Source organism: Protopterus annectens, chromosome 8.part0, assembly GCF_019279795.1.
Source record: "Protopterus annectens isolate FY-2018-M chromosome 8.part0, PAN1.0, whole genome shotgun sequence".
In the NCBI taxonomy this organism is placed as follows: Eukaryota; Metazoa; Chordata; order Ceratodontiformes; family Protopteridae; genus Protopterus; species Protopterus annectens.
In genome coordinates this window covers 838,721,598-838,737,607 of record NC_056741.1, presented here as the reverse complement: position 1 = coordinate 838,737,607, position 16,010 = coordinate 838,721,598, and the positions used below count along the sequence as shown (strand labels likewise).

Genomic DNA, 16,010 nt, shown 5'->3' with positions numbered 1-16,010 from the left:
GCGTAAAAATGTATAGTTTTATATTTTCAAATAAAGGCTTAGAATTACGGCAATCAATGAAGGGCAGGAAACACAGGTGAGACAGTTTTGTATACTGTAATTTATGAATGACAAGCCCGAAGTACAAAAAGAGTCTTAGTAAGAATTGAAATATAAAAACCCAAACCAGAGAGTATCATTTTAATAAAATACTAAAATACAATAGGCTTGAGGTGTATATAGATATGTTCTATAAACTGTTTTCTTTAACTGGAATATACTACCAAGACAACATTGTATATTTAAAGAGACATTCAAGACTTTTCAAATACTGAAATAGATTCCTTAAAATGGCATAATATTCCAGTCAAACTTGCTATACTCAAACTCTGGCATTCTGGATAATCATAGCTCACAAATGAAACAAATGCAGTATAAATACTGTCAATAAATTTAATTTAAAACTGTCAGAAATATAATAAAGACATATAGGAGCAATAATGCCTGGTGTAATAAGAGGCAGAAAATGAAACAGCAATATCTGAAACTTTTGTTAAACGTTGTCACAGGATGCTCAACTACACCTTGACGATGCTCTCAGAAGCCAGGATGACCTGAAAGAACAGGTAGCTGTGATTGAGCGCAGGAATACCTTGTTGCAAGCAGAAGTTGAAGAGATAAGAGCTGCACTTGAACAAACAGAGAGAGGCCGCAAGGTTGCAGAACAAGAACTGCTAGATGCAAGTGAGCGTGTGCAGCTCCTGCATTCCCAGGTAACACAGCATAGCTATTTGTATCTGTGTTGTGATTTTAGTTCCAGTTCTTTAACAATAGGTGGTACTAATTAAATGTTACAATGTATCTCTTTTGTAGAACACCAGCCTTATCAACACCAAGAAGAAGCTTGAGAGTGACATCACCCAGCTCCAGTCAGAGGTGGATGAATCAGTGCAGGAAGCAAGGAATGCTGAGGAAAAGGCAAAGAAGGCCATCACTGATGTAAGGATAATTTTCATTGTCTAAATTAGAAATAATTAATAAAAATAATCATTGCTTAGATGACAGAATACCAGAAATAAAAGAAGATAGCTTATTTAAGTTATATTCATCTGTATAATATTATAGAAAGGGAAAAGGAAACAGAAATGGTGGTGACTGATTTATAATTAGGTTGCTATCAAATCTTTTCCAAATGTTTTCATTCAATTTCATTTGACAGCAAAGTCTAATTGGACTGTAACGCCACAAAGTGTAGACTATGCCAAGTGAAATTACAAAGTTAACCAGGTCCATTTCCTCATTGTCTCATACTTTTTGTTGCTACAGATTTAAGACAGATGTTTCATTTTCTCCAATCAAAATAAAGTTATTTACAAGAACTAAAACTATATAATTGTTTATGATATGTAAAATTGTTTTCAATTATTGGCTAGATTAAGGAAAACTTGCTCTCAGCTGTAATGGGTAGTTGCTTCTAAGTACAAGGTGAAATCACCCAAAACACATCAAAAACATTGTTGTTTTAAACACCCAAACTATAACAAAGAAGAATTATCTTTGAGCAACCACAGTAGTGACTAACAGCAACCTTAGTCTAATGTGGATTTTTGCAAGTGGCTCAGCTATGTGTTAACCTAAAGGTACCAGTCACACCCCATCTAATGTCATGGTGATCTCCGATTGTTGGTGAGGGAGTATCACACTAGGTCATCATAAATACTGTATGCCCTACCGAGCCATATTATTAAATATGTACAAGGGTTCCATATGGAGCCATCTTTATAATTTGCACTTTGCAATTCTGTGTTTAACTAGCAGCCTAGAGGAAGCCAGCATGACGCTACAAGGCACAGTTTCTGAATCTGACCTACTTTATTAACTTGTAACCACTAAGCCAATACCTGTTTGCAAAGGAGAACCACTTTGGTATTTCTTGACTTCTTTGTCATTTGTCATGTCAATGAAATGGTATTCAGCACTCACTGTTTTGACAAAGTAGTACAATTCAGAGTAGTGAAAGGAAGGTTGTTTTGCAATAATTAGTGAAAGGAAGGTTGTTTTGCAATGGGGGTAGCCTCCCCACATTTATAACGTGGACCACCCTTAGTTTTATAAATACTACAGTTGAGTGTTTTTTCTTCCTTGTAAAAGAGGCAACATTAAACATTCCCTCAAAGATTTCATTTGTAATTACAAGGGAGGGGGAGTGTTGGAGAGTTCTTCTCCAAGACAAATAGTGATGTTGTTGTTGGCTCTGGATACTGTATACCAGACAGAGACTTAATGGCACAAATACCACAGGCAGAAGAAAATCATATACTCAAAAAGGGTGGTATTCCTCATATAATGTGGTTCACGTGGTAGTATTCTGTGGTTGAAATTGAACTACTTTTTAGTAAGTTAAAAAAATATATATATATATTAAGTGTTTGTTTAATTTTAAAATGTCAGTTTTTCTTTGTTTTAAAAAGAGAAGGTCATGGCAATCTGTCTACACTGCGAACCATTTAGCTACTCTAACCACTATGCATTGAAAGTACAGGAGCTACAGTTGCTAAACAGTTTTATTTATTTGTTTGTTTGCATTTTTGCTTGTGTACTGTTTTTGCTATGTTGGTGGAATTTTACAGCTGCAACTTTAATCCCAGACCTGTACTTATACCATTACACCTGTAATACAAAAACAGTAAAAAGAATGATCAAAAGTTAACTAGAAAATAGTCCAAAGTAGTATAAATTCTCTGGTATTATAAATTATCTTTGTGTTGTGGCCCAGTACCAGAGAGGAGCACATAAAGCAGAGATACCTAGATATCTGGCATGCAAGGTGCAAAAATATAACTGTAGTCATTTATCACATTCTTGTGGAATTACAAATCTCTTATTTTAAATCTAGAATGTAACACTGAAACAAGACTAGAAAGATGCTTCATGTTCCATTAAACATATAGACCCTTGTGAGGGTGACAAAGTTATCTCACTAAATGATAACATGATGATTCTTGCCATTTTAAACAGTCTGTTGACCAAAGCAGAAAACTAAGTTGAAATTATGCTATAAAATTTAACATTTGCTATTTAAAGCATCTGCCACCAAATACCAGAGTAGCAAAATCATACTTTTAGATAAACATAAATATAAATATTTCTTGGTTGTTAGAAAATACTTAAATAACAAAGTACATTAGAACAGAACTATAAATACTTTCCAGAAAAATGATTCGGGCAAACATTAGCTTGATTCACATGCAATATGGTTTTAAAATATTTTATTCTGCAGTGACATAGGACATCCCAAGAAAAATAAAATAAAGAGGATTGTAACTATGTGCCTTAAATGTTTTCTAGCACATAGTTCTTTCTGACTTGCATGTCAGACTTGCCATAAAATCAGCATTAGGTTGCTCTATTGCAAAAATATTTCTTGTTCTTTGTACATCTGTCTTATCAAAATGGAATGTTGTTTACCTTCTGGTGAGACAAATAACATAATAAATGACTGATCTCACCCTTCCTTTTTGTCATTAACTAACTACAGCCATACATCTCTGTTAATTAAAAAAGTATGTTGGCAACAGTTTAAAATGTAAGCACTAAATTGTACTAAAAAAGTAAAGTTGCACTACATGGCATAGAACAGAATACCACTGCAGGTACAAATATTGCAGTGCTCTTAAACTAGCGAGACGTATTACCTGGTGTGAAAAAATATGCAAATGTCAATGAATACCCTTTTATAAAGTAAGAGCCTCCCAAAATTCCTAGCAGCCTTTCTGTACAGTGTTGTTGTTTTTAACTAAGAAATGTATGACACAATGCGATCATAGTCTGTGTAACAAAATCCGACTATGTATGCCATAGTCTACAAGACGTACGTGCAGATGATAGAACAGTAAGGCAGAAAAAATAGATCTAATGTTTCCATTATTCTAATTCTGAACTGTAATACATTACATCCATACAGTGCACTTGTATTATCATATACTTTTAGAAAATTGAATTATGATCAGTCTAATCTACTTTATTAATAGGCTTCCTTAATGGCTGAAGAACTGAAGAAAGAACAGGACACCAGTGCCCACCTTGAAAGGATGAAGAAGAACCTTGAACAGAGTGTGAAGGACCTGCAACATCGTTTGGATGAGGCTGAGCAGTTAGCAATGAAGGGTGGAAAGAAACAGCTCCAGAAACTGGAATCCAGAGTATGTGCTTTCAGAATAAATTTCTCTATAGTTCTGTATGGAAAAGCCACATATAACAATGATTTCTTTTGTGATATTTCAGGTACGTGAACTAGAAAATGAGCTGGAAGCAGAACAGAAACGAGGTGCTGAAGCTATCAAGGGTGTTCGCAAATATGAAAGGAGAGTTAAGGAGCTCAGTTATCAGGTATATTAGCCCTTCATTCACTAGTCTTTGATAAGTTTCTTTAAATTTTCAGATATGTGAAACATACATTCAACTGTTAACATTTCATTGCAGTCTGAAGAGGACAAGAAAAACATATTGAGACTTCAGGATCTGGTCGACAAACTCCAACTGAAAGTCAAAACTTACAAGAGACAATCAGAAGAATCTGTAAGTAATAACTAACACTCTAGTTCATTTTTAACAACTCAACTTTTAGATTTAGCAAAAAATATTATTTACAACAAATTCATTTTGTATTTGACATTAGGATTGCACTAAATGTGATATTTTCCTATTTTCTGCCTTCCAGGAGGAGCAGGTTAATACCCAACTTTCCAAGTTCAGAAAGGTCCAGCATGAGCTTGAAGAAGCAGAGGAACGTGCTGATATCGCCGAGTCCCAGGTCAACAAGCTCAGAGCTAAGAGCCGTGATATTGGTGGCAAGGTGAGTTTCTTGTACTAAAAAAAAATATATATATATATATATATATATATATATATATATATATATATATATATATATATATATATATATATATATATCTCTATATATATATATAAAGACACAAGATGGACCGTTTGAAAAACTGGAAACTCAATACTTTCTTGTTATAATTTCATAAAATGAATTACATTTTGGGCTTTTGATTAGACATACAAAATATTATATTATTCTTTGCTTTCCCTTATGGTATTTATTTAAATTATAAATCACTAAACTGCACAAAGTTACTACTTTATATCCCTAAGGCCATAACTGTGATAATGCAATTTATAATGGAGATACTAGTAAACAAATGTAATGTAATGTATACTGCCATTTACATGGTTCTTATGAAAAGGGCTTTTGTCTGTGTTTTGTAATTTACTCACAACATTCAAAGGCAATCCTTGGCACTGAGACCTTATATAGTTCAAGACTAGTTTAGTCTTATTATATATTATAACTGAGGCTTAGGTAAAAAGGAATAATTTACTTTATTCTGGTAATTTTAATAATTTTTGCTGTCTAGGAGACAGACAAAAACAGTTTTACAGCTTTGTTATACCTACACATTTCAAATAATCCAGGTATCCACAAACACATACAATGGAAGAATACATTCTAGTCACTCAGATTCACAAATACAGAGTTTTATTTTTTCCATGGGCTTATGACAAGTAGTTATTGAAAAAGGCAGATGAAAGTTAAAAAACTCAATGCAGTCTATCTAAATTTTCTACAACTACTGCTATCTACAAAACTGAATATTCATTTAATTTTTCAGTAGTAACTCAATGAGAAATTACTCAATCAATAGCCAAGTAACTAGTATGTAATTTGATAACAGAGCAAATTTCACTCACTTCAAAGTTACAAGGACATGAAGTTAATAATATATAATAAAGGTGGGATGGAGATGGCATGATACTACAGACAATATCCTTTTATTATAAACGTGGTTATTATTTGTTGTGGTCTGCAGTTGTCAAATGAGATTGTCAGTAAAGTTCTGTGTACAAAGACTGTAAATCTGTCAGTCTGCAACAAATACCTGTATAACAACAGAACAGTGGTCCTTGGCCAATTTTACTTCAAGAATACAGGGTTGTCAAATGGCAGGCATTAAACCAGTAAACATAAGTCAAGTAGATTATCAGAGTCAGAATCATTCTGTAATGTAAGAAGCCATTGAATAACGTATGCAGACACAGACTAGTTTAATGAAAAATGTTTATTTTAACAAGACTGCCTTTAGTTCCATGTAATCTCCTTTTTTTTCCAAAACCAAAGCAAAGATAATTCAACATGGTACCTGTATGATATTTCAGTGCCTCTGACTACTAACTTTTGAATACATGGAGGTATGTTTCCTAGGTCCAGTTAGTCGGAGTATCTTCTTTGTGTTTCTCAGATATGAGCAGTACCATATTTTCAGTGTGGTGAGCGCACTCATCTTTTAACAATTATAACTTAGTGCACATGACATCTCAATGCCATTGGCTTAACACGTTGAGCATACTTAACCTTTGATGTCGGAAATCTCAGAAGGCAATCATTTGTTTCACCACATCAAGCTTTTAAAGTCATATTGTAGTAGCACCGCAGTGCAGACTGACTAATGGATCCCTGAGTAGCAAGCTTCAAATGAGATGTTAGATACTATGCTCACATCTGTCCATGTTGGTGACAGATCAGAGAGTGCTAAAGAAATGTTAGCACTTGTTGGGGACAAAAAGGAGTTCATACTGTGTTTAAATAGAACATAAACCAGAGAATATAAAAATGCATTTACAATATATCCATACATACAGTTAACTAAGTACCACAGATAAAGAATTCCCAAGCTTTTCATCCAGTTGCCATCATAATTTGTCTTTTTCAGAAAATACTATTACCTTATACATTCTGGATTTCTTTAACCAGCACACAGTAATCTATACTGAAGATATCATAAATAACATTTACATTTTGCAACACCCAAAATGAACTTGACTTATAATACAATACATCAGTAAATACTTTGTTCCACAGTCCAGAGATCTACATATGTATAGCCAGCACTACAGACATGGAAGTATAAAGCCCTGACTGCCCAGGCAATTTGAGATGGATTAGCAGCTCGGACACTTGATGGCACTGGCAAAGAAGGATGGGCAGGTCCATCCTAGGGGGAGGGTGGAGAAAATGAGCAGGTCCATCCTAAGGGGGAGGGTGTAGAGGATGGGCGGGTCCATCCTAGGGGGAGGATGGAGAAGATGGGCAGGTCCATCCTTGGAGGGAGGGTGTAGAGGATGGGCAGGTCCATCCTAGGGCAGGGTGGAGTGCAGCAGCTTGCATAAAAAACACAATTTCTAAGAAAATGTGCCAATGCAGTATATGTCATGAGGGTGGGCATATGACTCAACAAATCACTGCCTGGTGGTAGCCTTCCTTAGCAGGTGCAGAGGAGCATGTGATTGCAGGAAGAAGGTGTTGTGAGTCGATGTGTTTATGCTGATAGCCTACTCTCCCATCCAGAGATGAGGTTAGGGCCTTTATACAAAAATGCTCTCATACCTGCATTGCTGGTGAGAAACCAAATTATTGAATATCTGCTAAAATGACAGCACCCTTTAACAGCCTTTACCCTAATGGATCTAGGGGGCCCTCAGCACTAGGGATGAATGAACTCAAGTCGGTTATAAAAAGCTTCACATCAGCAAGGCAGAGGGTAGAAAAGCATAAACAATTCATATATTCTCAATACAATTTCTTCATATGATCCCAATCTCATATCACAAAGGAGTTTGATACCGGCAAGCATTAATTCAGGCAATGAAAATTATTTTTATGCTATCAGTCATAAAAATAATTGCACTTCAATGGTTCGGCAAATAAAAAGTAAAACATAAACTAAAATATTTAAAGTGTTATTTTAAGATGATTCTTAGGACTCAAGCTTAGTTTTGAAAATTCATGTAGAATATACCACTGTATATAAACAAATTGAAAACAGTAAAATAAATGTTAATGTAAAATGTAATACTGTCATTCATATATTGTGAATTTTTTTTCAGAAAGGAGAGAGTGAAGAATGAATGCCCATAACGGGAGCAACGTGAAGTGAAGAATGAAGCAAAATGTGGATTTCTTCTACTCACAGAACCAAAAAGGATCATTTACTGTAAATGTGCTAGTTTTTTCTAAGTATCAATAAAAATTATTTAATACAACTTCTTCTTTTTGCTTTTTTATGATTAGAGACAGAAAACTAGACTGTCACATGGTTTGAAATGTGAACGTCATTATGAGTTGATTGTATTGTTTCTGTATTGTCCCATATCCTGATGTACGATTACTCATAATCCTTCAGTAACCCATATTACCCAGTCATTTTTCACTTAGGGTGGCAGTGGGTCCTACAGTCATTACACCCAGAGATGGGAGGGATTTTTGCAGTGCTCTTCTCATCCCCCCCAGCACTTGTGATCAGTGAAGCAGATGTCATTGTAAGTACATACTTCCACAAGCTAAGACTCCTCCTTCAGAGGCTCCATTTTAGCCTGTGGATAATGCTGAGCTGACTGACAACTCTATAATTAGGACAAATCACAAGCTGAGCCACCAAGCCATTCCTCCCAGAACAGACCAGCTGGCCATTAGGCACTCATTTCCTGTACCCTGTTCCCCCTTCTTTTTGGTATGATTAACTATAGACTAAGCCCGTGTATGTTCTCCACAAGGTGCAGGCACAGTCACAGTCACAGCCTTGCATCTACCTCAGTGCAATATATAGCATGATTTTTAGGCAAGCTGAAAATTATAAGAGCTAAAATAAAATGCTATGAGTACAACACAAAAGCAATTGTAATGGTAAGCAAACTGGACTCATGACTGTCTTACTGGGAGACTTCAGGATGATAACTGTTAACTATGAAACATTGCCTGCAGCCACAGCTAACAGTAGAAACATTCCTAATTCTCTGTAACAGGAATCATACCAAGTTCAAGACTACTGATTCTTGTGATCATTTCACCGTGTCAGTTCCCATCACAGACTGTACTTCCCTTCTCAAGGAGGGCTATGTCAGTCATGCCCGGGATTAATTTCTGAATGCCCATCCTATTATCTAAGGCCCATTTGAAGGAAGGTAGTGTATCACACTGCTTTATCTACAGGGGAAGCCTGTTTCATTGGTAGGGAGATGCTGAGCAACAGATCTGCCTCTCCATCGTATTTTATTGATCTGCTGAAACAGGTTTAGATCTCTTGTTCTGAAATTTGTGAGGTTTGATTTATGAAGGTAAAAGATATCCTGGACGTCTGCCTCACTAATTGCTCAGAAGGCAAGTCTCCTCTGGGGAACCTATAAGACACAGAAAAGAAGAACGATGCTTCTAGTTTTTCTGGTAGTTTAGGGATTTTAAGCCTGTGATCCTCTTTGTTAGGAACTTTTGGGGTATTTCCAACTGTTCATATGTCTGGTGAAGTATATCCCAAACAGGACATTGTATTCTATAAACTGGTCTGACCAATGATGAATACAAGGGGACAGTGACATCTTTAGATCCAGGTGATATTCCCTTGACAATAAGCTGTGCCCAGAAGGATTTCCTGATAATTTTTGCATGGTGGTCAAAGGAAAGAGAATTATGAACCCGTGTTCCTAGATCTCTAACTACATTTTTATTTTAAAGGTTTTCAAGGCTATATGCTGGGAAAGTGGCTTGCCTGCCAAATACAATAAAATTGCATTTTTAACATTTAATTTAAACCCATTTCAATACACCAGAAATGTATAAGTGTAAATTGCTGTTTTAGGACGTCTGTGTTAGAAAGTTATTTGACAATGACTCCCTGTTTGCAGCCATCAACCAACTTGGTTAGCCATATATCTCTGTCTTCAGTTTGTAGGCTAGAGAAGTAAATACCGAACAAAAGCAGTCCCACCACTGGTCACCTTCATGTTCATCTGCATATGTGGGTTCTGCCTTTTATCTAACCTGCTATGCATCTTACCAGTTAGGGAATCTGTTTGTAATGCATTTAGTTCATTAATTATGTTAGTATGGTGTCAAATGCCTTGGCCAGATCATAGTAAGCTGTGTACAGTATGACTGCTATCAACAGCTTGAGTTACCTTCTCAAAGAAGTTAACCAGGGTCATTAAACAGGATTTAGTTTCACAAAACCAAATGGCTGCACATCTAGCCTGACAAGAATTTTAATGTCTATGTTAATCAAATCTGTTATAATGTGTTTCATGGCCTTACAAATAAGACACAGGCTGATGGGCCTACAGTTTCTGGGGTCTGAAGTAGGGTCATCTTTATGGAGTGGCATTAGTAGTGCTGTATGCCAAACTTCTGAGACTGAGCCTGTAGCCAGGCTCAGGTTAAATAGCTTATGTAAAAGTTCTGCCAGTGTGTGTTTCGTACCATTTATAAATGAGATGTGTATGTTATCTGGTCCCACAGATAAAGTGTTCTTAGTCTTGGACAGCACTTTCAGTATATGTTCTTAAGTGAAGTTGGAGGCAAAGAAGAGCAATGAGGATTGTAAGACTTTGGATAGCTTATTTGCTAGGATATTGGCAATGTCCACTGGGTTTGATTTGGTTTTGTCATTTAATGTGAGTTCTGTACAATACTCAGTGTTAATAGTTTAGTTTTCTAACATAACTAATTATTTGTTATTTTAGGAAAGAATTTGTTATGTTAGGAAAAATCTATGACATCAGGCTGCTACAACATACTTGGGGAAAGAGCATTTTATATTTGATTTTATTTCCATACATGTAGCGAGAGAAAAAAAATCTCAAATCTCAAAGTGTGTAAGTATTTTGTAGCAGATGAACACAGTTCATTCAGTTTTACTACAGAATCTTTTTAAACAAAAGGAAGGCTTCTGGATGCCAGGAGTTTAGACTCTGGCAAAAGCCACAGGAAAGTTCTAATAAACATACAATAAATAAAGGTAAAGTGAATGAAAAATGGTGACGCATAAAACTGTCATTACAGATTAGTCAACAGATTTTTGTTTGAAACAAATATGCAAATAAAAAAAAAAAAAGACAAACCACATGAGTGCTCAGATTAGGTGGTTTTAGCCATTATGTAAAATTTACAAAATAGAAATGTGGAATGCCCGAGAAGAAGAATATAAGAGAATACAGGACTCCAGCAAAAGTCTAAAGGTATGCCAAGGGCCATGACACCCATGATACCTAAAGGAGAAGGAGAAAGGGAAAAAGGGAAAAATTATAGCCGTATTTCTTAGATTAATATAGACGCTATGATTTTGGCAAAAGTATTGACAGGAAGACTGAATGAAGTATTGCCAAAAATAATATAAGCATGAAAAATGGCTTCATAAAGGGAAGAAAGGAAAAAAAAACTGACTGGACCTGCTTGAATTTATGCTCAGGAAAGAGCAGAAATGGGACTGAAAGGTGGGATTGTGTTCTTTGACCTGGAGAAGGCCTTCAGTATGGTGAGTTGGTAAAGGAAGACGCTGCAGCAAACGCAGGTAGGGAAAAGTTTACAATTTAGATACAGGCTGTATACCATGAGCCAAACACTGAAACACTCAAAAATTAAGGAGTATTTGCAAAGACAAGGTTCCGACAGGCAAGCTCACTGTCCCCAGGCCTGTTGACAAGACATCAGTGGAAGTCGGACACAATTTAGCAATATTGGAAGAAAAGGAGGGGATAAAATCTAAGTTTCTATTATATGCAGATGACTGTATGTTAATGTCACAGGATGTGGCTGTGGCAATGAAAGCTATAATAGAGACATTGCATAAGTTTATAGAAATGACAGGAAACAGATACAATAACAAAAAGACAGTGGCACTGAGATTAGAAAAATGGAAGGGGTAGGGTGGGATGGGTGAGATAAAAGAGGTGAAGCTCCTAAAGTACCTAGGAATTTAGTTTGGTATCGTGGTGAAAAAACAATAGAGGCAAATGAAGAGGAAGTTAGAAAAAGAGTAAGGGGAAACTTTACGGGGATGGGAAAAGACATGCACGTTTCTTGGGAGAATTAATGCAGCAAGCATACTACCAACAATTCTCCACCCTCTCTGTGAAGTACAAGTAGACTCTAGGGACAAGGAGAAAATGTGAGCAGGGCAGAAATGAGAATGAATAGGAAAATGAAGCTGCATATCCCTATGTATGTACTGGCATGCAAAATAAGTCACTAGATAAAAACAGAAAAGGGGGAGGTTAACCAGACAGAGTAAGGCAATATGTAAAAGTGTACTAAGGTACACAAGTGAAATAACACTAAAGGAATTGGGATGCAAGGAGTGTAGTGAAGGGAACCCTCTAAAATGATGGGGGCAAAGATAGGGAAGAAAAATGAAATCTGGAGAAATGGGAGAGATAAAGAGGATAATTTAGCATGCAGAGAAAAGGATGGTGGGTAACCATTTAAAACAATAGAGGCCTTAATACAGAAATAGAGAACACCAGATGCCCAATTGTGGAACTACCTGGCAGTGAATGAGACCTGAAAAAAAGAATACAGGAGGGCAACAGGAGAAAGGAAAAGGCAGAAAGACAAGAAAAAAAGGAAAGAGGATGGCACCCTGGAGGAAATGGAAGAGGTTAGGGAGGCATTCTTGAAGCAGTCACTGAAAGCAGTCACACAGCCATAGAGTGGCCTTTGATAACAGTATTTTTCAATGGGTGATTAGCTGGCTTGTGGTGGAAGAAAATAAAAGACAAATGACACAGGTACCTTCTTGCCAAAGACACCTGGCAGTCTTTATAGTATGGGGAGGGGTCTACCAAAAGTGATGATGATACTGCACTTTTTAACATATAGTTTGAGGCCATTTTAGCACACCAACAGTATGCAAGAGAGAGAGAGAGAGAGAGAGCTCAATCTGGAGGGTTTGGGTATCGGATAGTGACTTAACATCAATCCCTATTTTGTAATCATCAGTAAACTTTGAAAGCCAATACATCTGGCTAACAAAGTTTACATATTTTTGCATCTTTTCCTGATTTTCTCATTGATTCGTAGTACTTTTTTCTGCCTTCTTTTTATGTTTTTTTTTTTATAACTGATCTGAATTATTTTATCTTTTTTCTTCTTCTTTTTTTTTTTTTTTTTTGAGAGGGGGGCTGACTCCTTTTCTGTGTACTTACTGATCTTTTGTTTTCCAAAGTTCTCCTTTTGTTCCTTCTTTCTTCCACACTTTTCCCATCAATTACATTTCCCTTTTATTGTTTTCCTTGCTCTTGCGGCAGATGCAGCTGTTATCAGTTTCATCCGTCTTGTCTGTCCTAAATATTATTTTTTTCCACAAATAAGTGGCTTGCATAATCTTCACCTTGAGTATTCGTCTGCTCTAAAACTTTAAGCTTTTAGTTTGTTTCAATTCTATCTTCCAACTGCCACAGCCCTGTTATTTACTCAATGTATAATCAAAATATTAGCCTCTGAAGATTTCTTTAATTATTAAATCTTCAGACTAGATACTAATGAGCTGCTCTCTCCTCTTATCTGCTAACTCCTTTTTCCTACTTTTTTCTTCTTTTACCTTATATCTTTCTCTCCCTACATTTCTGCCATCTCAGCAATTACCTTTGATGGTAAAAAAAATATTCAAACTTCTGAAATATCTTTCTATAGACCCACGCTCTACTCATTTCTGTAATACGACAGTAGATCTTCTCATTCAAAGTTAAATCCAAATCCCAGTTTCCTGATGTGGTTCTACCATTGTTTCTAATTTGAATATTTCTGTTACTATTTCTTTGCTAGTTTGTAAATGTCTTCCCTTTCCATAATTCCCCTTATCCTGCCTTTCCATTCAATTATGTTCCCAATTTCTAACACCAGTCTCTCTTTTCCCTATTTCTGATGCTTCTAACACGATGCTGATCTTACTGTTTTTATCATCCCTATAATTTATTCTGATGATCCTATTATTCCTGTCTCTCTCTGTCATCATTGATGAGCAGATGGCTTTCCATCTTTTCTCTTGAATAATCTTTCCCCTCATTACACACTTCTTCCCTGTTTTTTAGTTGCATCTATGCTTCCATCATATTTGTTCTTCTATTGTACAGACTGCAATATCCTCATAACTTTAAGCAGTAGTTTGACACTTACACTCGAATACGTGGTTAATCATCAGACTGTGCAGAGCTACCTAGGCTTTATTATGACGACCGTGAAAAGCTTAGAGTTGGTATATTTAAATTACAGGGAATGATGGGTGCAGAGCCCCCCCCCCCCAGAAATGTAAGAAAAATGTGTTTGCTAGTTTGTTGTTATTATATGTAGAAAGGATGTTATTTTCATGTGATTTGTAGTGTTCAATGTCGTGATGCACATTTTAGATGTTATGAAATTGAATGTTATGGGTTTTAGATGTTATGGTTTTGATGTTATGATTTTAGATGTTTTGAAGGGTACCATATATATATATATATATATATATATATATATATATATCTATATATATATACGCATACATACTAATCCGAAAATCAAACAAAACATGGGGTAAGGGCATATTCCCCAAACCCATGGAATTGTGAGATTTTGGACACCTGTTGACTAGCTGCTTAACTCATCATAAATGGTTGACTAAACAGCTGCCAGCCAAATATGAAATGCTGAATGACCTGTTATTGATGGTTTACTATCATAACACTGACGTTCAAAATAAAATCCTACCTAAAATATCTAAGCAGATGGTCGAAACAGAATGTCAAAAAGGTCAGAATTTTGCAAACATACTTCCTTAAGTGAAATTGACCTTTCTTGACATCTACAGACTGCAGCTGAACACTGCATAACACATGATGAAACTATTTATCAGGGAGGCAAACCCTCCTGCACACCACATCCCCTGCAGATTAAATATTTCAACTCCAAGATCGCTACAACTACAGTGGGGAAAAGGGCAAATTTCCTGATCTGCACTGTACTGCAATCTCTTGTCATAAGGCTGACCACATATGTGTGAATGTGCAATGTATTTGCTAACCACCACTTGTACAAATGATGGTTCAACAACACAGGTTCAGCCAATCAAATTTCGGCATCCCGTGGTCGTTGAACTTTCATTCGGAATTTTGATTGTAAACTGTTATTGATAAATATCAGCAGTAATAACTGGGTGGCGCAGTGGTGCAGCAGTTAACGTTGTCACCTCAGCAAAAGGTTCTCTGGTTCAATTCTCGGCTGGGGTGCCTTCTGTGTGGAGTTTGCATGTTCTCCCTGTGTTCGCATGGGTTTCCTGTGGGTACTCCGGTTTCCTCCCACATTCTAAAGACATGCATCTGGAGCATTTCTCCCTGGCCCTCTGCTGAAAATAGGCTCTGTCCTAGTTGGACTTTCCTGGTCAACAAATGTTAAATAAATAAAAACAAATAAATAATATATGGTTAACTTAATTGAAGGTGTGTTGATGAAAGATGTAGGCCAGAATGTTACCAAACATTCCTGTAAAGATGATAATTTATAGCTTAATGGCTGAAGAATCACTCCAATGGGAAAACAATCTACCTTTCATGTGGTTGGAAGCTCTCCATGCCTGTCATGTATGAAATATGCCATTTGCATGCTCTAAATTAAAACAGTGAACTCCATGTCACTATACTGTCAAAGTAATGGAAGCACAGCATAACTTCAAATTCGGTGAATTTGCTTCAGTAATGTGGTTGCAGTACAAGCATGTGACTCCTGTTGATAAATACATCAGTGCAGTTGTTAATACAGAAAAAGACACTACAGAAGCTATGGTCCCCCTGAAGCCATGAAGTATCACTGTCAGTATGGCCATTAAAAAGACTGGACATATGCTTTTTTTTGAGGACAGCGTTTTGTGTCTAAATAACAAAAGAAAATACTACAAATTTCATATGTGTGCAAAACTCTTGAGACACTGCATACTACTCAACTTATAAGTAGATACAGAAGGATAGCCTCTAGTGGTAGGAGGGAAGATGGGGAAACTATACAACAGGATGACCAGATAGTTTGACAGAGGAGCTAAATGGGATGCAAGTGAACACTGTTTTGAGACTTTATATCTTGACAGATGAAGTAAATGGGATGCAAGTTAACAGTGATTTGAGACTTTACAGAATATGCATTCTGGACACTGAGAGAAGTGGTAGAACATCCA

At 36.3% G+C, this 16,010-nt stretch overlaps 1 protein-coding gene across 1 annotated transcript in view; it reads left to right on the top strand.

Moving 5' to 3' along the window:
* LOC122809092 (myosin-1B) overlaps positions 1 to 8,085 on the top strand; it is a 37,395-nt gene extending 29,310 nt beyond the window's left edge. The window contains exons 35-41 of the mRNA XM_044080322.1: positions 549 to 752; positions 853 to 978; positions 4,011 to 4,181; positions 4,264 to 4,368; positions 4,462 to 4,557; positions 4,700 to 4,834; positions 7,930 to 8,085. Coding sequence (XP_043936257.1) covers positions 549 to 752; positions 853 to 978; positions 4,011 to 4,181; positions 4,264 to 4,368; positions 4,462 to 4,557; positions 4,700 to 4,834; positions 7,930 to 7,950 — 858 coding nt within the window. The 3' untranslated portion in view covers positions 7,951 to 8,085. The remainder of the gene's footprint in view (positions 1 to 548; positions 753 to 852; positions 979 to 4,010; positions 4,182 to 4,263; positions 4,369 to 4,461; positions 4,558 to 4,699; positions 4,835 to 7,929) is intronic.
* The last annotated feature ends 7,925 nt before the right edge of the window (positions 8,086 to 16,010 follow it).